Source organism: Myripristis murdjan, chromosome 20, assembly GCF_902150065.1.
Source record: "Myripristis murdjan chromosome 20, fMyrMur1.1, whole genome shotgun sequence".
Lineage (NCBI taxonomy): Eukaryota > Metazoa > Chordata > Actinopteri > Holocentriformes > Holocentridae > Myripristis > Myripristis murdjan.
Window position 1 is genome coordinate 28,628,776 of NC_043999.1, and position 23,884 is coordinate 28,652,659.

The following is a 23,884-nucleotide window of genomic DNA, read 5'->3' on the forward strand; positions in this document are numbered from 1 at the left end:
CCACACATCACCAAGTGCAATGCAAAGCGTCGGATGCAATGGTGTAAAGCACGCCGCCACTGGCCTCTAGAGCAGTGGAGACGCGTTCTCTGGAGTGATGAATCACGCTTTTCCATCTGGCAATCTGATGGACGAGTCTGGGTGTAATAGCTGCAAAAGGTGGACCGACATCATATTGAACTCTATGGGTTAGGAATGGGATGGCACTTCAGTTCATAGTATGAGTAAAGGCAGGTGAGCGAATACTTTTGGTAATATAGTGTATGTCTCCCATCTGACTATCAGCTGTAATACCCTCTAGCATATGTAAGTTTGTAATGTGATTATATTGTAATGGTATTATTCTTTTTTTCCACTGCAACACTGATGGAGATATTCATATTTTTCTCCTATTTTAAGACCGCATTTGGTATGCTAAAGTTCTTATTAAAGATGAAATACTCACAGATGAAGAATTTACCATAAATATGAAGAGCCATTTCTTTCTGATTTCATTTCTTATTAATTTCAATTTCGTATTAATTTCAGTTTCAAGTATTATTCTATATCATCATCATTATTATTATCTCAACCAAATATTTTTCTGACTTTCATAAGTGACCTGCATGATTCAGTTGTTAATGAAACAGCCGGTTTTTAATTATGGGGACTATTTATTTTATGCTCTGTTTATAATCCTCTGGATTTGACACGTCTATGCCAGGAGTCTGCAACCTTTACTGTCAAAAGAGCCATTTTACCCCCTCTCCCTCCAAATAAAATTCATCTGGAGCCGCAAAACATATTTGGCCCTTAAAATAAAGATAACACAGCTTATAAAGTTTTATATATAGTTATACTATATACAAAAACTACTTTACTGCATTTATGAAATTATATAACTGCAATCAAGAACACTGTTGACATTTTACTGTTATTTTTACCTATTATAACAAAGAAAAAAAAAAACACCCAAGTCTTACGAAGAGGAAAAAATACACTGACATGTAGGCGTACTTTGAGATAAACTAAAGATACAGAACTATGCAGGCCTATTTGAGTTCTCCCAATATTTGTAGAAAATTAATAAAACAAGGAGTAGCCTACTTTGAAATACATAAAACATATAGCTGCAACCTGTCCAGCCTTTTAGCGGTATCAACTCAATGATTTCTTCCTGTGGCCCATCACAGTTCACATATCTGCATAACAGTGCTATCTGCTCAGTATCATTTACATCACTGGACTCATCACAGGCGACTGAGTCTGCTGGAGCTGAACTGATGTCCTCAGTTTGCTTACTGGTGATGCTTGTTGCCATTTTAATGGCTTTGTCTTTGACAGTCTTTGCAGAGAGAGGCATATCTCTAATTCCCTGAACAATTTCACATTTGTTTTTGAAGTCCAAGAAGAGGTGCTCTGGTATTTTTATGAAAGATTCATTTCTGTCTGTGAAAGGCTTTCCACAACTTACAATCTCCTGGTGTGCCACAAAACTAGCAGCAGTAGTTGAGCTTTGAGACTTGATCCACTTGTTGAAAGCACATTTGCTCTGCCCAGTTTTCTGCAGCAGTTTTGAAATCACTCTTTTTCGCTCCTCTCCAGCTGGGTACTTTAAAGCAAACGCTGTGTGCTTGTTCTGGAAATGTCTTTCAACATTACATTTTTTTTTTGTTTGCTAATTTCTCACCACATATCAAGCACAGGTAAGCCAGCATCATTTCCGTGAAAGCAAATAAATCTGTGCATGCAGAATTAAATTCTCTATGTTCCTCTGAGATTTTTCTCTTTTTAGATTTATCCATTGTTAGCTTACTGAGGGCAGGGCTTAAAAAATCATTATCCACCTGCAGAGAAAGGTGCCGTGCAGCAGACGTAATCAATGACGAAATATTAAAACTTTTTTAATTGCAGTGTCACAGTATCAACTCGAACTCGAACTCCTGCTCCCTTTGAAAGATTGCCCACTGCGCAACAAAAAATAAATAAAAATACAATACAATGTTATTTTTGTCAAAGCTACAGGGAGCCACCGCAGAGACACTAAAGAGCCACATACGGCTCTGGAGCCGCGGGTTGCTGACCCCGGTCTATGTTAACATGACAAATGCCAATCTGGTGATGTAGCAGAGGATGATCTTTCATTAAAATCAGATATTAGCTAGTCTTTAGTGATAGGGAAGGCAACACTCTCAAGTCACTATTATTCAGGTTCTTATTACAATATACACTACTCACAAAAAGTTAGGGATATTCGGCTTTCGGGTGAAATTTCAGGATGAACCTATAATGCATTCTAACTTTTACAGGTGAACTTAATGTGTTTGATGCTCCAGCTCATCGAGGTCGTATCATTAGGGAACGGCTGCTGGAGACTGGGGTACCTCAAATGGAGTGGCCTGCACTTTCCCAGACCTGAATCCCATAGAAAACCTATGGGATCAGCTGAGTCGCCGTGTAGAGGCTCGGAGCTCTGTACCCCAGAACCTCAATGTCCTGAGGGCCGCCCTTCTAGAAGAGTGGGATGCCATGCCTCAGCAGACAATAAGTCGACTTGTGAACAGCATGAGACGTCGTTGTCAAGCTGTAATTGATGCTCAAGGCCACATGACAAGTTATTGAGACATTGACATTTTTTGTTGTGGTATATCCACCACTGTTGTTGGCTTTTGTTTCAAGAAATTGTTTGAGCTGAGGAAATCACCAGTGCATGCTTCTACTTAAATGCCCTACTTTCATGATATAATATCACTGTAGCATGAACTTTTTACATTTTCAATAAATTTCACCCAAAAGCCAAATATCCCTAACTTTTTGTGAGTAGTGTATTTCAACACTGCACTAGCCCACAACTGCCACAACTATCATCTTCGTCAGTCTTTGTGATCTACCTCTGATACGATATATGTGATGCCATTTGTCTGATTCCATGTTTTTGAATAACTTGATGAGTTTTACACTATGTCCGTGGGAAGCACTTGAAACTTAATTTATTCTGATGAAACATTTTGATCAGTTCCACACAGCTACAATGAGTGTGTTATTATTATTATTATTATTATAATGGCTTTCAGGGAAGAGTTTTATGGTCTGATGATGGAGAGAGAAACAAATACATGGAGTTTCTATGGAATATTTGGTATGAATATTTGGTATGGAATGGCACTGTTGTGATGTGAAAATCTTGCAGTTCCAATCTTTTAATGGTTCCCCTCTATGCTCTGCTATGGGTTGAGAAATTTCCGCCACCACTGATCTTTACAAAACCCATTCAGAACACAGTGGGTGAACTACAAATGCATGACAGCCTAGCTAAAAACAAGGCAGCTGTTCTTAGCACAGAGACACCTGACCTGATGTGTTTGACTTGTTTGCTGATGTTGAGGGTTTTCTCTCTCTCTCTCTCTCTCTCTCTCTCTCTCTCTCTCTCTCTCTCTCTCTCTCTCTCTCTCTCTCTCTCTCTCTCTCTCTCTCTCTCTCTCTCTCTCTCTCTCTCTCTCTCTCTCTCTCTCTCTCTCTCTCTCTCTCTCTCTCTCTCTCTCTCTGTGTGTGACCAACAGAAGAAGGCTCTGAGGGAGCAGTGGCTGATGGATGGTCTGAGCCAGCAGTCACAGGAGGAGCAGGAGGCCATGAAGCTTCAGGCTCAGGATGAACAGGAGCAGAGTGACCAGCTGCAGAGTAACATCCACAGGTAACCTGTCTGCCTCCCTGCTCAATACATTTTCAATGGCTAGTTCACTCGTTTAGAAAAAATATATTATTTCACTTCCCCCCAGTTGTTCTGTAGGACAGTAGTGGTGCTCTCTTCCTCTCATTGTTACTGAGTGCTGGATACTGGCTGGACGCTCCACATGCTAACTGTTAGCCTCCTGCCACTGAGGTGGACTTCCCCCCAGCTAAAATACCTAAAAATATCCACGTTAATAGGGGTGGAATGTAATTCTGGTATTTGTATGTACAGTTATTTTTTATAACATTTTGTGAAGCCATCTGCACATTTACTGTACTTTCAAACAAAAAAAAAAAATTGACATCATAGCCCTTTCTCCTTGTTCCATCTGTCCAGCTACTTTGCACAGATACACAAAGATTTGATTACATTAGTAATGCACAACAACACTACCATGGCAAAAGTTCTGTCTCTCAACAAAAATGCTGCAATTTCAACCAAAAAAAAGTGTCCCTAGGCATATTTGCTGTAAGGAATGTAAGGAATACATTCCTGAAAAAGTGAGAAATACTGTCACTTACTGACAGCACGTAAGCAGTACAGAGACACACAGATGGCAACAACCCCATGGCAAGATATCACCAGCTTTCTTTTTTTTTTTTTTTTTTTTTTATTCACAATTATATCACTTACAAAACATATAGAACAAACAGATCACAAAGACACGATGCCACGCCCTAACCCACCCCCCACTAGACAGCACAGAGTAAGGATACATTGATTGTGAGGGTCAGTTGAAAGCAGTTCAGTACAATTATTCATACAATCACATTCAGCCAATGAAAGCTCCAATTTGTGGAATTGTTTTCATCAAAGGTCCCCATATGTCAGTGTTTCTCAAACTTTTTCAGACCAAGGACCAGTTATCCCCCCTAAAAAAATTCGCGGACCATCAAGCTTAATTGCCCCCCCCCCCCTCTTTTTTTTTTTTATTTATTTAACAATATGTTAAATTATTATTATTATTTTAAATATGTAAATTGCTATTCAAACAGACCTTACAATTCAGCTACCAATGAATGAGCAGTAGTATGCCTGTGATAACATAGATTGAAAAATAATCCGAAGTGATACCTCTTCTCTGAATAGACAAGCTAAGCCAGTGTGCTGCTGTTAGCCAGTGAAAATACAGCGGAGTGGCAACTCTTCACTTTGTTACACAATCCATGTCAGTGCGCTGCTGTTTTAACTTTGTTCTCGCCACGCTATGCTTCAGACAGCGCCGGTGGGTGTGTGCTCCTCAGTCAGGCACACACACACACACACACACACACACACACACATCCCGGCATGAGCACACAACAGCACAGGGGGAGAAAAACTAACGCCGATCCAATGAATGCACTTTTTGGATTGTAATTTAAAAGTCTATGACGAAAAAGGAAAGACATTTTATTAAGTTTTTATTTAGTGAAGTAGATTTCGTCTCGTCTTTTTTCGTCAACAAAAAATGCGTGTTAATTTGATTTTCTTTTTACTGTCCCTGTCTTTAGCCACCGATACATTTTTATTGTACTGTAGCTAGTACCATAAGCCTGAGTGTTTTCTCTGACAGCTAGTTCTCAGCACAGCTCTGTCACTCTGATGTTACGTTACTAGGCTACTGATCATCATCAACTTAAACTGGAGACAGCTGTAGTACAACGATCAGCCGTCAGTCACTGAGTTTTTTTCTACTGTTTCTACTGTGTTTATTTATTATATTCTATATACAGTTGATTTTTTTTTTTTTTTTAGAAAAGGGGGTTCAAGGAAACTTCTGTGAGTCCTTCCACGGACCCCCCTTTCAGAAACACTGCCATATATTGAGAAAATGCTCTGGTTTTCCCCTTACACAATACATAATTTTTTCTGGAGTACAATATGATAAGATTTCATTCCACCATTGTTTCAATGATTGTGGTGTTGTGGATTTCCTGTTTGTTAATCGCCAGCTTTCTGAGCATCTGGGGGGGACATTTGTGTAACTCCCTCCTGGACCTTGTTTGACCACAGCGTGATTTTCTTGGTAAAAGCATGCACTTTGTCTTGCACATGCAACATGTATATGTCACGTCCTTGCATGCTTTGATTCAGTACATTTAGATGCTGGAAAATGTCCGACATGTATGCAAGTTTGCGAATCCAGGCAGCATTTGTAAAAAGGTCAGCCAGCCGATGCTTTTCAGATGAGAGGAACTCCGCTATCTCCCTGCGCAGCTCATATACACGGTTCAAAACTGCCCCCCGTGACAGCCAGCGCACGTTGGAATAAAGTAGCAACCCTTCAAACTGGGTGCCCATCTCATTACACAACAGAGTGAACAGCCTGTCTTTAACGGGGCGGGCTTTGATGAAATTCACTACTTGTATAACGTCCTGTAGTACCTGATTAAGCTTGTCGTCAATCCGATTCGCAATGAGCGCCTTGCGGTGGAGCAACTGCATTCGGGGCTTTCTGCTTAATGAGAGCGGTCACTCCACTGTTTTTCCCGGTCATGGCCCCGTCCGAACACACCCCCACACAACGAGACCAGTCAAGTCCATTTCATCCGATGTAGTCGTCCAAAACTTGAAAGATGTCTCTCCCAGTAGTTCTGCCTTCAAGTGCTTTACAAAACAGTATTTCCTAAAGCATCTTGAGGGAAATAAGACATTCGCAAAACTACTTTTTATTGATTTCTCATCGGCTTTTAACCGTATTCAACCCCACATTTTAGCTGAGAAATTACATCATTTTTATGGCGTTGACTCTGGCCTCATTGGATGGCTGATGGACTTTTTAACTGAACAGTCTCAGCGGGTGAGGGTCAACGGGTTTTTTTCTGATGTCATCTTCTCCTCTACCGGCTCTCCTCAGGGCTGTGTTCTTTCACCCCTTTATTTATTTTATACACCAATGATTGTCGCAGCCAGTATCCACAGCGTCATATCCTTAAGTTTGCTGACGACTCAGTCATCCTGTCTCTTCTCAGCAGTGACGACTCTGATCACGGGCCAGTGGTGAAGGAATTCACTGACTGGTGTGAGTCCTCCTTTTTAAAGATTAATGTCTCAAAGTTGAAGGAGATGCTCATTGACTTTAGAAAAAAAAACACCTGTGGTAATCCTTGGAGAAAATGTGGAGGCTGTAACCAGTATAAATACTTGGGAACTGTAACTTGATGATAGGCTGACCTTTGAAGCCCATGTTGACTCACTCTGTAAGAAGGCTCATCAGCGGATGTACTTCTATCGTAAGCTCCGAAGTTTTAAAGTGGATACTACTTTTATGAGAATGTTTTATTCTTGTTTTATCAAATGTTTTTTAACTTTTAACTTCATCTGTTGGTTCGGCCTTTTAACATGTAAAAACAAGAACAAAATATTGGGAATTGTTAGGGTGTGCAGCAAAATTGCCGGCACAACCCTAAATGACCTCTCTGACCTACACAAGGTGAGGTCAGTGACCCAGACCAGCCCTTGCACGAGGAGTCTTTTCTTGGTCTAGGTACTCTTGGTAATGTCTTGGTCTCGGTTGGTGTGGTCTTGACTACAACACTACCACACCCACTGTCACGCACCATCTTGGCCAATCAGTGTAATCAAGTGTTTCTTGCCCCATGAGCAAGCTTTCCACAAAATTTTGCTATGCTCTGTGAATACATGCATCACTTTTAGAAACATTGTACTAACAAACAAATAGACAAACAGACATGGGGAGAAAACATTACCAGCTCTGTTGATGGACATGAAAACTGCAACTTTCTTCAAAAAACAAGGACAGTGTCACTTATGATAAGAGAATATGACAACCAGGGCAAGCTTCCGTCACCATGCAGTACCTGGATGAGTATATGTGTTTTTGCCTTTATTGATCCAGGGAAGGTTTGTTGAGCAGCATACTGTACTCTTTTTCAGCACCATTTCAATGAAATATTACATATTTTAATTTACCACCCCTTTAAACAACCAGTGCGATTTCCTTTGCTACACTAGCCACCAATCATGATAAATCAGCTTAAAGCAAGTCATTTGAATTTATTATCATTCCACTCTCTCAAATTTTTGTGGTCCTACATCATGCAGTTTTCAGAGGTGCCACTTTTCTTTGATTTCCCCAGCGTAAACCTGTGCTTCGGCACCTTGGTAAATCAAGGACAGACAGTGTTTGTCTCGTTTGAGCCCTGCAAAGCCTTGATAAATCAGCCTCTGAGTCTGTCCACTACTTTCACCTACTTCACTCCCTGTCATATAGTGTTGGGTGTCAGTCAGCCCACCTTTCATTATGTAACCTGATTTCTTAACTGTGGCTTAGTGTCTCCACACACTAACACACACAAAGAATACTGTGAACCCTAGTCAGTCAGCTACATTGTCTTTTTAACAATACCTTAGATTCTTGGTTCCAGCCTAACTCCATTTTCTTGTGCTGTCCCAAAACATCTATGAATTTCAGATAAATATGTTGTAAAAATGTTGTCAGTCACCATCCCTCTATCACCATCAGCCATAAAAGTGAGACTGAAATGACAAGCATATCCATCACCAAATACACAATGTATGAAAATCTGCTGTTTCTCACTAAAATGATAAGATACTGTTAAATGCAATACTTATGATCTCTATGGGGAAAATGGATTGTTGCAGCAAAATGATAATAGGATGGAGCAAAGAAGAGATAAAATATAACAGGACAAATGAGCGATATAAGCCATATGAAGCTGAAATCAATGTGCCAAGAATGTGTCAAGTAGAAATGTTTAAATTAGAGTATGATAAAATCTGTATAAGGGTGAGCAAATTATCAGCAGCAGAACATTATGAGATGAAAACAATATTGTTAGGAAGATGCACCAAAATATATATGCACTTACTCACTATGACATTAATTTAAAAAATATGAAAATTCTTGAAAATAACATATATGCAAATGAGAATGCAGGAACATGATGACTAATCAGATGATTTACAGCTTATACACAGGAGGTGCAAGATGTGCTCCATGTTCCCATGAACAAGTCAATTCTGCTCATTGGTTTTTCCTTCTTCTTTTTTTTTTTTTTTTAAACAGCACATGTTCCATCCAGTCATACAGCTCAAAGTGCTTAAAGGGATATATCACCCATTTTGAAAATTTTAATACTGCTTGCAGGTCCAGCTGGTCACTGCAGCCCTTAAGCTTTCCTAATTATAAATACCCTATTTAGAAGCTTTGCGTAGTACTGTCCACTTCCATGTTGAATCTATCACAGTTCACCAATTTTGAAAAAAATGACATTATATCACTTATTTAACCCTCCTAGCTGTTCTGTAGGACAGCTAGAAGCACATTGCTACTGAGTGCTGGATACTGGCTGGATGCTCCATATGCTAACTGTTAGCCTCCTGCCATTGAGGTGAACTCTCCCCAGCTAACATTCATAAATATAACACTGTGATGTTAGCCAATAAACTGGTGAAATGTGAGTATTTGTGCTTTGACTTGATGACTTGGATGTGCTACCTTTTTACACTTTCTGAATACTGGATGTTGGGTTCAGCACTCCACTAAAAATCAAGCACAACCTTCTCCTCCAGTTAAGTGATTCCTAATTATAACCTCCTTAATCCACTCAAAAAAGGTTTATCATTACTTTACAAATGTTGCTTTCCCAAGCTAAAAATCACAGATGACTGTGTAGTGCACACGTACAATAGGCTGTTTATAACTGCCTTTTATCAATATCCAGAAAGATCCTGCAACTTCCGCACTTCTTGTATCACTCTGCGCCAGAGGAGCAGTAATCACCGCAGAGATCGTTTCAGATCATTTGACGTTGCTTTTGTTTGTTTTCTGCATTGAACACATTTACACTTGTTGGAGGACAACCAGAGTACTAAAAGATAGCTGGCAGGTAGTGTTGTGGCTAGCTTCTAATTTTCCTCCACTCCCCTCTATAGCACACATTTCACATACATTTCATGTACCTGCCAACTAAAGGGCTGACAGAGCTTCAACCACACAAGAAAGTAGTTTGACTGTTGATTTTTTTTTTTTTTATTGAAAACGGTAAACTTTTTTTTCCACCATTTCTAGCTGTATTTTTTTTTTTTTAAATAGGTGAACTATCCCTTAAAGAAATACTACTTTATCATCATTAAAAAACAACATACAAATGAGTCTAAGTATAAAAAGTATAAACATTTTAGAATTGTATGAAGTCCAAAAAAAGAAAAGAGAGAAAGAGAAAAAGCGGTGGTTCTGCTGTAGAAAGTCAACTCTGCCTGGATTTAGGCCTCTCTGTTCCGGCTGCAAGAAGGACTAAAAGGCATATGCCACAGAATCTACAGCTAACTGAGTATAGTGGTCAAATACATCTTATCAAAATACACAGGTGACTGGTCTTCAGAAGGCCATGCACAGTATATAGAATAGAATAGATAGATAGATAGATAGATAGATAATAGTATTTAGATAGTTGTTTAGTTGTTGTTTTGTTTTGATGTCTTTTGACTCTGTATTGCTGTGATGTCTTGTTTTTAACATCTGCACAATAAATTTACCATTGGGAACTCATAAAGAAACCTTGAACCTTGAACCTTGAAGCCTTTAGCACTGCAGACTTGGGAGCTCTGTCCACAGAGCTAAATCAAAGCTGGCAGATAAAGTCACGCAGGCAATCTGTGGACAAAATCCTTCTCTCATCACTGGGCCAAAACAAGCCATCAGCAGACAGGATGGGCTTGGAAATAACCCTGACCCCACTGATAGTAAAACACTCCCTGTGAGTGCTGAGATGGGATAAAACAGAAGGACCATTACTGTTGATGGGCAAAACGACATATGTGTGTTTTGTCATTTTAAGGCAGGTTTTAATACATTTCAAGAGCAATGAAACTCAAACATATTCATAAACATGTAATATTTAAATTTGTACAATTTCAATTTCCATACAAACTAAGTAGTCCAATCATTTTATGACTCAAGGTCAAACAAATTGCAACAGAAGCAAACTCAATTGATTTTGTATCCTCGACATGTCCTGAGTGAGGGAAAAAAAGCCCCAAAGAATCCCACTGGGGGAAAGTTTCAAAAAAGACCAAAATATAGCCCATTCAAACGCCTATTAACTTTTTTCTCATGTGAATAGGGTAAAAATTTTAACCTTTAGGTATCACCATAAAAATTGCTGAGTTGATTACTTACCTTAAGGCAAATAAAAAATGTATTGCAAGTTTGTTGAAATTGTTTATTGACATGAGCAAATGGTGCATATTTGAATTATGTACACACTAATTTGCATAAATGCTACAACAGATATAAACCTTGGGTATAGCCAGGTGAAAATCTCATAATCAATCCTGTTGACATATAACAGTCAAATACTAAACATTAGGTCTGAATGGAACCCATTTAGGCTACCAATGAACATTAAGGAAGAAGGAACTTACAACCAGTCTTTAGCAATTGTCATTGCAGCATGTCATAACTGCTCCACTAAGGTGGTAGCAATCTTGAAAAATGGCAGCCATTTTGAAATTTCTAAGTGGTTACTTGTCAAGTGACCCATGGAGACAGCTCATCCCAATTTTCATGCTAGTATCATAAGAAGACCACTTTATATGCCCTCTGTAGTAAAGCTGTGGAGTTTATGCAGATTTATGCAAATTAGCTCATGTTACTAAACAATTTCAACAAACATGCAATACATTTTTATTTGTCTTAAGGTAAGTAATCAACTCAGCAATTTTCATGGTGATACCTAAAGGTTAAAATTTTTACCCTATTCACATTTGAAACTTTCCCCCAGTGGGATTCTTTGGGGCTTTTTTTTCCCTCACTCAGGACATGTCGAGGATACAAAATCAGTTGAGATTGTTTCTGTTGCAATTTGTTTGACGTTGACCCCTTATTTGGCTTAAAATTACTGACTAAAGCTATGCTTTTATGTTTTGTTATAGAGTAAAAAATCAACTAGGTGGACACTGCAATACTACCAAGAATACCTGTTCAGGGGGAAATACTATAACGAAGAAAGAGAGAAAGAAAGAAAGAAAGAAAGACGTGCTTAAATTCTTTTCTGACCCGCCAGTATGTTTTCATTTCAATTATCATTTGAAGAAAAAAAAGAGTCAAAAAAAGAGAGCACAAAACACTAGGTTAAACAAGTGTGTATGGCACTTGTTTCTATATTGAAAGCCTCTTTGCTGCCATTGATTGCTTTAGGATTGGGATCCTGTGAGTCCTGTGAGATGCAATGCAAATCTCGCGGGAGCAGGCAGTTTAACTTTGCTGCAGATGGGAACAGCTGGCCAAAAAATAAAGATCAAATTAGGTACAACACAAAAGCAAAGCAAAGTCAGACATTAGGACAAATTCTCAGTTGTTACTGACAAAGATGGAAACACGTTGGACTTTTGTTCATTGTGAGAAATGTGCAAAGCATCGCTCTACAACAGGCACATACAGGTGACATACCTGCTCTGTTGAAGTTCCTCTTCAAAGATAACTACTGTTGATCAGTGGGCTGAAACACATAGGGAGATGAAACAAAATAAACCTCAGCAAAACAAACAACCCACAGCCAGCCACATATACTCTAAAATAATAAGTAAAGTAAATAAATACACAGTCATTTGCCCTAGAATAGGTGTGCTTGCCCCAGATTATTGCCCTAGATTATTATTGTAGTAGCATGAATTTAATTATACACAAGAGTAGGGTGTAACGGTACATTTATTCGTATTGAACATTTCCGGTACAGTGCGTTCGGTTGAGTATAATAGGTGGCGGAAACATAAGTTTCATTTTCATTTATTCATATCACCTGCAGCTACACGTGCAAACAGTAGAGGGCAGCAGTACGCCGGGGAAGCATCTAGTCTCTCGAAAGAAGAAGCATAATAAGCTACACCTGAAGCCTGACCTGAAGCCTGAGCACTGATGTCATGGCTACAGCTAATGCTACCGAAACCGGCCCTAGTGAGGAACTAGAGCTTGAAGAGCGCACTTGTCATTAAAATCTCCTGTTGGGAACACTTTGGCTTCCTGGTCAAGTAGTAACACAGAAGGGCGCAAAGCAGTAATTTCGCCTAGGGCCGGCAACATGTGGCAGAACCGCCACTGCTTGGCAGCAGTATTCTATTTCTTTTTTTTTTTCTATATTTTTTTTCTATATTTTGTATAATGTTACAATAAAGTTCCTAACAAACATAAAATTGCTTGTTTTAAGCAATTTGCTTGTTTTGCTTGTTTAAAGCAATTTTATGTTTTGCATTTTGTTCCCATACTGTCAGTGGCAGTTCTGCCCATGTTGCTGCCCTAGGCAAAATTACTGCCTTGCGCCCTTCTGTGTTACTACTCCTCCTCCTACTCCCTAATATTTGACACGGGTGTTTTTTCAGGGCATTTTCAATGGAAAAAATATCGTCTTATATTCGGATGAATATGGTAATAGAAAACTGCTTTGCAGCACTGATGATTTTTTGTTTTGTTTGGGGGTTTTTTTGCACTCGTGCCGCCCCCCACGTGACATGAAAAAATGCCACCCCAGGCGGCTGCCTGCTTCGCCCATGCCTAAAACTGCTACTGCATACTGTACCGAAAATCCAGTCCAGTGGGAGTACGATTAAGAAAACAGTCCCACGCAGAGCTCAAACTCCTTCCACTCTGTCTTCACCACGCAGTATCCCTGTAAATGCTATGAAGCTAATGCCTAAGTGCCTTGTCTTAATAACAGTATCCACTTCACTCTTTTAACAGAATAGAGAAGGAGATTGAGGCCTTGGAAACACAGGAGCTGAACATCTCTGCCAATGAAGAAGTCATTCTGAAACGGCTGAAGGAGGTGGAAAAGACAGCTGAGGACATTATCAAGGTAGACATGAATTTAATAACCTGCCTGCTTTATTTGCTTTGGGACTGCTGACATTCTACTGTTGTGTACTGCTTATTGACAATTTTGGGGCAGCTGATATTAAAGCTACAATATGCAACATCGTGCCTTGAGGCAGTGAAGAGAGGAGAAGAAAGTGTCCCTCTCTGTTCAGTAAGTTAGTTGAGTTCTTGGGAGCACACCAGTGGCTCACCAGATAAGAACACATACCATGTACCAAGGCTGAGTCCTGATCACAGCATCCTGGGTTCAAATCCAGCCTCAGGCCCCATACTGCATGTCATCCCCTCTCTCTCCCTTGCCCTTCCTGTCTCTCTCTAGTGTGGCTGTCAAATAAAGCCCCAAAAAAAATCTAATAATAATAATAATAATAATAATAATGTTAGTAATAATAACAATGTAGTTGAGTTCCTGCCCCAGCACTTGTGATTCACCTTGATGAGTAATCTGGGATAATCTAACAGCATTCATCTAGGATCGTGATTTTCAAACTGTGGGTCCCAACCCACTGGTAGGTCCCAGCATAAAGACAGGTAGGTTATGGGAAGGATGCATCAAAATAGTTGGTAGGTTGGTAGGCAGATAGTACTTAAATGTGGGTTTTAGCCAGTGGTGGCAGTTCACCAAAACCTAGTGTATGGCAGATTGATGTCCAAACACAACTACAGTTTATGCCTCGCATCAGAATGTTGCACCGCACATAATTATTACAGTAATGGCACCATACAATTGCATAGACTCCAAGAACCAGATAATAATGGGAACAAGCAAAACATACACTACCAGTCAAAAGTTTGGACACACCTTCTCATTTAATGTTTTTTTTTTCTTTATTTTCATGACTATTTACATTGTAGATTTTCACTGAAGGCATCAAAACTATGAATGAACACATATGGAATTATGTAGTAAACAAAAAGTGTATTTTAGATTCTTCACAATAGCCACACCTTTTGCTCTGATTACTGCTTTGCACACTCTTGGCATTCTCTCCATGAGCTTCAAGAGGTAGTCACCTGAAATGGTTTTCCAACAGTCTTGAAGGAGTTCCCAGAGGTGTTTAGCACTTGTGGCCCCATTGCCTTCACTCTGCGGTCCAGCTCACCCCAAACCATCTGGATTGGGTTCAGGTCCAGTGACTGTGGAGGCCAGGTCATCTGCCGCAGGCACTCCATCACTCTCCTTCTTGGTCAAATAGCCCTTACACAGCCTGGAGGTGTGTTTGGGCTCATTGTCCTGTTGAAAAATAAATGATGGTCCAACTAAACACAAACCGGATGGGATGGCATGTCGCTGCAGATGCTGTGGTAGCCATGCTGGTTCAGTGTGCCTTCAGTTTGAATAAATCCCCAACAGTGTCACCAGCAAAACACCCCCACACCATCACACCTCCTCCTCCATGCTTCACAGTGGGAACAGGCATGTGGAATCCATCCGTTCACCTTTCTGCGTCTCACAAAGACTGGGTGGAACAAAGATCTCAAATTTGGACTCATCAGACCAAAGCACAGATTTCCACTGGTCTAATGTCCATTCCTTGTGTTTCTTGGCCCAAACAAGAAAGCAGTGAAAATAAAGAAAAAACATTGAATGAGAAGGTGTGTCCAAACTTTTGACTGGTACTGTATGTTCAAATGTTAGATGGCATTTTGCTGACTGAGTACTGCTCCCTGCATCCTGCTGCTCACTAATGAACTATTTGTGGGGAAAAAAAGGGTCTAAAGATGACTGCTATTTTAATAAACTCAAACAGTAATATAACATCACAGTGGTTCCCATGGCAACCCATTAGCATGAGAGTGGAGTACCTGTGCTGCATTACTGACCCTGGGAAGTCTGCCAATTCACTGTAGTTTTTAATTAGCCATTTGTTCCACAGTGTTTAACAGGAAATCATACATTTTCCAGCCGTGTATGGCAGTTGCCACACCTACAGTATGGCAACTGCCATACACGGCTACCATATGCCGTAGGGTGTGGCAACCGCCATATGCCATGTGGCAAGTGCCATACTCTGCCATACACAAATGCTGCCCTTGGTTCCAGCATGAAAAAGTTTGGGAACCCCTGGTCATGTGCCAGTTGTACACTGCTGCTCATCCAGATGACAGCAATGTTTCTGCATGGCTCTAGGATGCACATTTAGCTCAGCTGCTCTTTCTTTTCTCACTGATTTTTTCTCCATTGCTGTGCTCTCAACCTGATAGCAGCAATCCACCTTACCACTGGCACAGGCCATGCCCATATCCACACCACATGCAAATTGAACATGCCACAAAATGTCCCCAGCATCACTGAAAAAAAAAACCAAAAAAACATTTTCATATATTTATTGTTCAAAGTTGTATATTGCAGTTTTAAAGAGACGGTACAAGCATTTTGAAATTTTTTAATATAATTTCTCTTCCCCTCTAGCTGTTATGTAGGAAAGCAGTTGCCACCACACAGACAGAAGTTATTGCTTGACTTATTATTTGTTTTCTTCACTGAACACATGTACAGTACGCATGTTGAGGACAAAGGTAAAACTTTTTTTGTTACTACTAAAAGGTAGCTGGCAAGTAAAGTTGTGGTTAGCTTCGTATTTAGCTCCATTCCCCTCTATTGCACATTTCATGGACCTTTCAAACACCAGCTATAAAAATTCTGCTACATATAATCAAACTCAAACTTTATTGAAGTGGATTAAGACAATTATTTTTAATAATGTTGGGGGGAAGTCCACATCAATGGCAGCAGTTAGCATTTGGAGCATCCAGCCAGTATTCAGCACTCAGTAACAATGAGAGCAAGATAGCACCACTGTTGTCTTACATGAATGCTAGTGGGGAAGTGAACTTTTAAAATAAATAAACAAATAAATAAATACAAAATTAAAATGAGTAAATTATCCCTTTAACTTAACATCATTGTTAGTGGAGATTGTTGAAATTATACCAAAATGCCTCTCTGTTCAGTGTGTTATAACTGCAATGGGTGAAGCTTCTGTCAACTAACAACTAGATACTGAGGTTTTCCATTGATTATGTGCTGAAAATAAATTTCTCTACTGACAACACGCTGCCTTAGCCTCTTCCTGTTTGTCTCTAACAAGATGCATTAGCTGGAGACTGTGTGGGTGTGCTGTGGTTCACCTGGGGCTTCTTTGACTGAATAACGTGGCAGGTAAATGGATTATTCAGATAGTGGGTGTGTGGTGTGCAAAGACTGACATGCATGGTTTGCTTTCTGGTTCTTTTGACTGTTGTCTGAATTTAGACTTAAAGACACAGTAACAGAAATGGAACTCTAACATAAAGTCCTGGATTGCTGACGCTTAACACCAAAGTGCCTTAATGCCTACCATTGCTGTGATTTTGATATGCTCCTTCCTTCACGACGTTGACCTGTATCTTCACACACAGGAGCTACATGCAGAGTTTGAGGCAGGTAAACACTTTTTGTGGCTTCTTGGAGTGTTTTAATTAGCTGTTTACTTTTTGTAGTTTTAGGTTTTATTTGTGACTTCTACCATCACTTCTCAGACCAGGACAGTATTAACTTATTGAGTGATCTGAATTTACTTATTCACTAAGATATACAATAACAAACTACTAACGTTATACTGTAGGACCATAACTGTGATTTTGAATGTTTGGCCCATTCACTACATTTTACCCACATTTTACGTTGAAATAAACCATTCTGAAAATCATGCAGGGGTAGTAAAATTTCATAACATATCATAATCTCTCAATTTTCAGTTGAGTTTTTGGTTGAAACTCCCTCCAGATAATGTTGGAAAACATTGTTTTCCTGGGACACATTATCCATTGGGAGTTACCTAAAGGGTAATTCTGGTAGTTTTAAAGCTAGTCCCTATTTTATATTTATTTAATGTTTAAACGACTAATAGGGCCAAAAAAAATTTGGAATTGCTCCATTATTGAGCAAGATCACTTGGATTGTAATGTAATCCTTGGCATCAGTTACACTCGTCAAATTACATCCAATAAAAGTGCTTGTTTTTGCCAGTGAAGTGCATGAAACAGAGGTCTTGCTCAAGGTGGAGTCTGGCTCTGAGTCCATTTGTGTCCTTTGTTTTACGTTAAAAAGAAGTAGGCTTCACTGGGCCTTATTTGGTTCAGTAAGCTTGCACTTAAGTGTACATTTGCTGTCATGCAGAAATGCATTTTGTTAACATTATGCTAAGAGGCTGCTGGTTGGCAAGCAAATTATCCTGGTGCAATTCATAGTCCCGGTCCATCAGTAGTATTGAATGAAGTTATTTTATAGCTATAAAGTAACAGTACTCTTACTTGAGTACAGTTTTTGGTTACTCTGCCCACCTCTGATGAGGCTCTTTCCAGTGAAGAGATCCAATTTGTAAGTGCTGCTGCTTTTAGGAAGATTAACGATGATCTTATCACAGTGATGGAATAGTTACATGAGTAAAGTTTGAATTCTCTGAAATTTATTTTTCATATTGTAGTTAAATGAAGCGAAACCACTGACAGGGTGAAAGGGAGGAAAATGATACTGGAGTTCTAACATACAACTGCTTGATTTGAGAAAAGTACAAAAAAAGGGGAAAAACAAAGTGATACATTTGGTAGCTATTAAGATAAACAAGCAAAATCACTGGGATGGTCCTTTAATGGTAACAACAGCTTAACCATATAACATACATTTTTGTTGATATACTAACCTTTTTGTATATTCCAACACCTATTATAAGTGCATTTTTTCTTTATTTTACTGGTCATTTTTGCTTCTCAGATGTGACACATCATGTTGGCTCACCACTCCAGATGTCAAACTGAGTGTCCAGCAGACTCAAAAAACACCAAGAAACACTGCAAAACAAGAGCCTGGTGGTGAAGCACAAAGAAGGGTACAGACACAATATCATCTATAGCTCCATATATTGTGAAACATTTACTGAATTGGTTTGATTGATCTTACACTGTCCTTGCAACCACTACTTTAAAGTTATGTGCTAATATTACAATGTGAAAATATAAGCACTCATTACATGGAAAACTGCCATCAGCATCAGCATCAGCAGAGAAATACAATGCAACATTTAGCTTTTTGACAGATAGATAGATAGATAGATAGATAGATAGATAGATTAGGAGTATATTGTATATGCAGTGTGCACACTCTTTCATTTGTTGTTCTAGATAGCCACTCAACATTTCAATATGCTGAGTATATATGAGTTGCTGTGACTTTTTCATGCGGTCTCTCAGCTCCTCTCAGCTCAGTTATGAACCAGACATCCATTTGTGTTCTCAAGGCATATCTGTCTCTATTTTTGAGACTGGCTGACCTGAAATGCCTCCTGTTTCCATTATGCATATTTTCTAAGCTATAATTTTACTTTCAACAGTGTGCAAATTTGAAAGCAGCTGGTGTTTACATGTGTACCGTTTTGCTCCTGGAACTTGAAGTCATCCAACAAATGGATAGAGTACACATGCAGATTCATATTAAATATATATACATATATATATAACAAGTTTTCTATGTCTGGGATATGTCACGGTGCTGTCTTACATACAGTTCTTACACATCAGTCATATAGGCCAATGAACATAGTTATACATACTTCTAACTTCATTAAATTAGGATGTGAACAGTTTGTTGTATGACTTCAAGTATCAGGAGCAAAATTTTATGCATATAGACTTTTATATGAATAATAGTTTTTCTCCTGGAACTTGAAATCATACAATAAAATAGCATACACATGCTTATTTGGTGAAGTCTATGTATAATCATGTGCTTTTGTCTCTATTAGTGATGGATCATTATATTGTTAATATGAATCTCAAAGGAAAAGTCTGCAAAGTCATTGAACTTTCATTATTCATTCATTAATACTTTTACATCCTGTCCAAAGACCTTCATCCAAGTGTTCTCTCCTCTCCCTCTCATCAGCTATGTTTGCCATGGAGATCAGTGTGGAGCATGACATGCGAACAGGCGAGAGTCAGGTGGTTTCTACAGCAACCGTTACCCCAGAACAATCCAGGACAGGGGCGTGAAAGTGTATGATGATGGCTGCAAGTCAGTGTATGCACTACACCAGATGGCAGCAAAATGTACAATTCTGCAGTTGAAGAAATGACATCCGTGGAGGTGGAAGAGCTGTTACGCCAAGCTACAGATAAGAAGGTGCCCAGTGAGGTGCAGTACCACAAACCAGTATACTCTGCATCCTATACAGGGACCAGTAGGCCTCCAACACCAAAGACACCCAGTAAGACACCCACGCACACGCCCCTCCCAGCTCCAGCCCCTTCCAGCCAAGACTGTACCCAGAAATGGGATTCAAAACCTTGGAGAGGAAAGCCTGCTCAGCCGAGAGCTCGAAAGTCGGAAAACCCCAAGCAAAAGTCCTGGCCTCATTCAACAAGACACCATCCTGAAAGACAGCGACCAAAGACAGGAAGAAGAAATCCATCAGTTTTTGCCCTACTTCATCACTGACAGGAATCTAACTCCACAGCCCCAATCACCTCAGTTAGATACCCAAAGTCCAGCTCTGGTCTCAGTCACAGCCAGGTCTGAGGGAATGCCAGCCTTCATACAACCAATCTACAGGAATATAGACAGCTGCAGTCCTTCACTACCTGGCCATAAGTCGGCAGCTTCTCAGGACCCTGTCCTACTTCTAGAGAGCTCAGCTGATTCTAACAGACAGTCACCTTTCTACCCAGAGAGCGAGGCGTCTCTGAACCTCATCTACAGCCTGTCAGAGGATCTAGAATCAGAGCCTGTCACCATGATTTTTATGGGCTACCATAATGCTGAAGATGATGATGAAGAGGAGGATATCCAGGCTGAGCTGGTGATCATTGGCAACAGTGATGATGATGATGATGATGATGATGGTGACGGCAAGAATGGTAAAAAGGACAATGGTGGGGATGAGTTTCTTTCATACCATCCAGAGGGATACAAGAGCAAAGTCTTCCAGCCAAAGTCGGTATAGCCAAGGTGGCCGGCTGCAGAGATGTTCTCGAAGAGGCCTACATGAACTGTGATGATTTACTACCTCATAAGCCCACGTTCATCCACAAGCCTGGAAAACGCAGCCCCTGCCTGCAAGGACAGGAAATGGCTGGGGCCACAAGCACAGGAAACATCAACCTTGAAAAGATGAAGCTCTGTTCTACAGGAAGATGAAACTGAAGTGATCCCTGTGAGAAACTCAGCAAAGTATCAGTAGGAAAGTAATAGAATTGTGATAGGATATTGCTTCTTTCTTTCTTGCTCTCTGTCTTTATTTAGGGACACTTAAAGATCATCACTCTTGTTTTGTTTCATCTTTCTTTCATTCTTTCATTCTTTGATCATCCGCCACCCTTATCTTCTTGACTCTTTACTCCATGTTGTTTTTAAACTCTAAAGATCACCAACATTTGCCTTGTGTGTAGCTACGTAGCTTAGCACTTTCCAACATATGTAACAACTTTTCCTCTCTGACCTTTCTCTTCTTTGAATGAGGAAAGCTACTGACAACTACTGATATTTTCTCAGTGCCACTGCGCTATTGGCTAGTGCTATTCAGAGAACTTTGTTGCCACCTACTGACAAACTAGATTGATTACATCTTCAAATTTACATTGGTACAAGTTTCTACCAATGTTCAGTGCAGTTTTTCTGTTTTTTGTTTGTTTGTTTGTTTGTTTTTGTTTTTGTTTTTTTCAATCAAATAAGAGCTTTGCGGAGAAGGAGGCATGATTGTGTTTTAATTATACTGACCTGCACTGCTTTTACCTACTCCATGTAATTAAAATATTTTCAAATAACAGATGCAGTGTTGTCTTTGGCAATATAAGCTGGGGCTCTTACCATAGATAGATAGATAATCACATAATATTACTCCCTGCATATGATACATAAAGCCATATGTTCACAACCCACCACAACTCAAACAAGTTTCCAATACCAAGTATGACTAGTTAAACAGGCTTTTATAGCACGCTTTTTTATCATCCTACTCTAGCACTGAAACTGGCACCAAGACAAGGACCTAACCATAACCAAAATTACTCTACAAACTACAAATTAACAATATATGCTATTTGAAAGTATATATGTGAATGTATAAGAGCCTATGATTGAGAAACCAAGAGACACAGTAATTGAATGAACTGAAGCTATTTAGCTTGTTGTACACTGAAACACCTGTCCTTGGTTTTGCTGTCTCTCTCGCTCTCCCTGCATCTTTCACTTGCATTATGAAAAGAACAGACATAATGCTGAAGAGATGCAGTTATATAACTGCAATTTTTTCTGTATGTAAGACAGAACATGAAACTGCTAAACCCAGGCCAATCGATTATGTTTTTTATTGTCCGAGCCGTGGAATACACCATCTCTCCAGTCACAGCCAGTTGCTTGCTCTGTTCTCATCTCACAGGAACATTTACACCAAATTGACAGACAGTGTACTGCAGTATATTACAGTATTTTACTCTTATTCAGTATTGCGGTTACAATACCATGTTAAAGGATTAGCTGATAAATCTAATATAAAGAAATGTTTATAGTCATGATTGTAACACAAAGAAGTTTACAATAAACGTTTAGATCCAATCACAAAATGTCAGCATTGCTTGTGTATGTACATATTTGACATCATTGCTTTTGTGTTGCAAATCTGCATTTACTTTGGTGATTTATGAGGAAATGTCAATGGACAGTACTCCCATACGCATAAAAAAGATTGATTTGATTTTAGTGTTTATTTTTAATTATCTCATATTTTAAGATCAAAATCTCACAAGTATTCCATTTTTTATGCAAAACATAGAAAAAGGGGAGGTTAAGGACTGGTCCGACAGTAGGTGTGCATTTGTGTGCCTGTGAGTGGATGTATGGCACAGGATGAGTGCCTTTCTGCTGAGTGTGTGTTCATAGAAAAAAAAAGGCAAAACGTTCATCTATTGGCTGTCTCCAATACACCCTCCTTCCAGCACTCATCCAATCACAGACAGCAGCACCAGGCAGAGCAGCAGTCTGAGGCTGCAGACAGACAGAGATAGCAGCTCTCCTTTAGCCTGCCACACTGCCTGAGGTAGGGTCCATTACACGAACACAGATCAAAAAGTTTATAAAGATTTTCCTGTGTGTCAGAGTATTGATCCGAACTGCAGTATCTGTTGTGGCGGCTGAAGTGGAAATCCTGTGTTTGGCACTGATGTGGACTGGGGACGCTGCAAGCTTCCCATCATACCAGAGCACAGTTTGAAGGGCTTGATATATGCTGTGTATTGGCAGGCTGCAGTTGTTTTGTTGCGTGTGTGCTAAGGTGGTCTGAATACATGGTGGAGGTGAAATGTCCTTGTACAGAGTGGAGAAACATTGTTTGGCATACTAATGTTTTGCTCAGGTGTAACTTGAAGGAAATCGATCATCTCTAGGGCAGAACGATATGGTAAAAAGAATGATGCGATTCTGATACCGATATTGCTATATGATTGATGATTTCAGTAGGAATGATAATTCTTGCATCATAGTTGTCTTTTTTCCTGAAAAAATATTAAAATGATGTTATTTTTGCTGAGGCCTGTACCAAATAAACAAATTCCCCATATTTGTAGGCCAGAGCATCTCTGTAGCACCATAGTACTTTATTTACAACAATGTAACAATGTCACGCCTTTGTCAAAAAACTGCAGATCTTGTGATTTGGATATTGTACTTGGTCATGTTGCGATTCCAATCATATTTAAATTAACCATTCAGTCCTAATCATTTCACTTTTTAAATTGTGGTCCTCTGTTTGATATCTTTGCCTGAAATGAAATTGCATATCTGGCATGTTTCTGGAATAAGACATTACCTTACTTGACTGCTTTGTTGCATTTTGCTTTTAAAGGTATATTTCTGCACTGTGCAAAGCTTCATCAAGTCTTTATTAAAGTGCCGAACGCTTGATGACTGCTGCATGCTCATTTCAGCATTTGCTACTTCTGAATTTGATAAAGCAGAATTAGATAACAAATCATCATACTCATTTACAGCAGCTCACAGTTGTCTCACAGTCTGCTGCGATAACTGCGACTCAGCATCAAGTACATGAGTGGTTTTCAGTCCTGCTGCTCGAGTCCAGAGCCCTGCTGGTTTTTATTCAAAGACATCTAATTCAAGGACTGATTCACACCTGTGATACAAGGTGAGGATAGAAAAACTGCGGGCTCTGAATCCTGAGATGCTGAATGGAAAACCCCTGGAGTATATTCATGACACACACACACACACAAAAAAAAAAAAAAAAAAAAAATACAAATCTTAATTCTTAAAAGTGTCACTGCCTGTGTTTAGTTGTGACTAAGACTGT

General features: G+C 39.5%; 1 protein-coding gene across 1 annotated transcript in view; it reads left to right on the plus strand.

Moving 5' to 3' along the window:
• The window catches only part of LOC115378667 (palmdelphin-like), an 82,459-nt gene that overhangs the window by 44,902 nt on the left and 13,673 nt on the right, over positions 1–23,884 (plus strand). The window contains exons 4-5 of the mRNA XM_030079075.1: positions 3,540–3,670; positions 13,413–13,527. Of these exons, the coding sequence (XP_029934935.1) occupies positions 3,540–3,670; positions 13,413–13,527 (246 nt within the window). The remainder of the gene's footprint in view (positions 1–3,539; positions 3,671–13,412; positions 13,528–23,884) is intronic.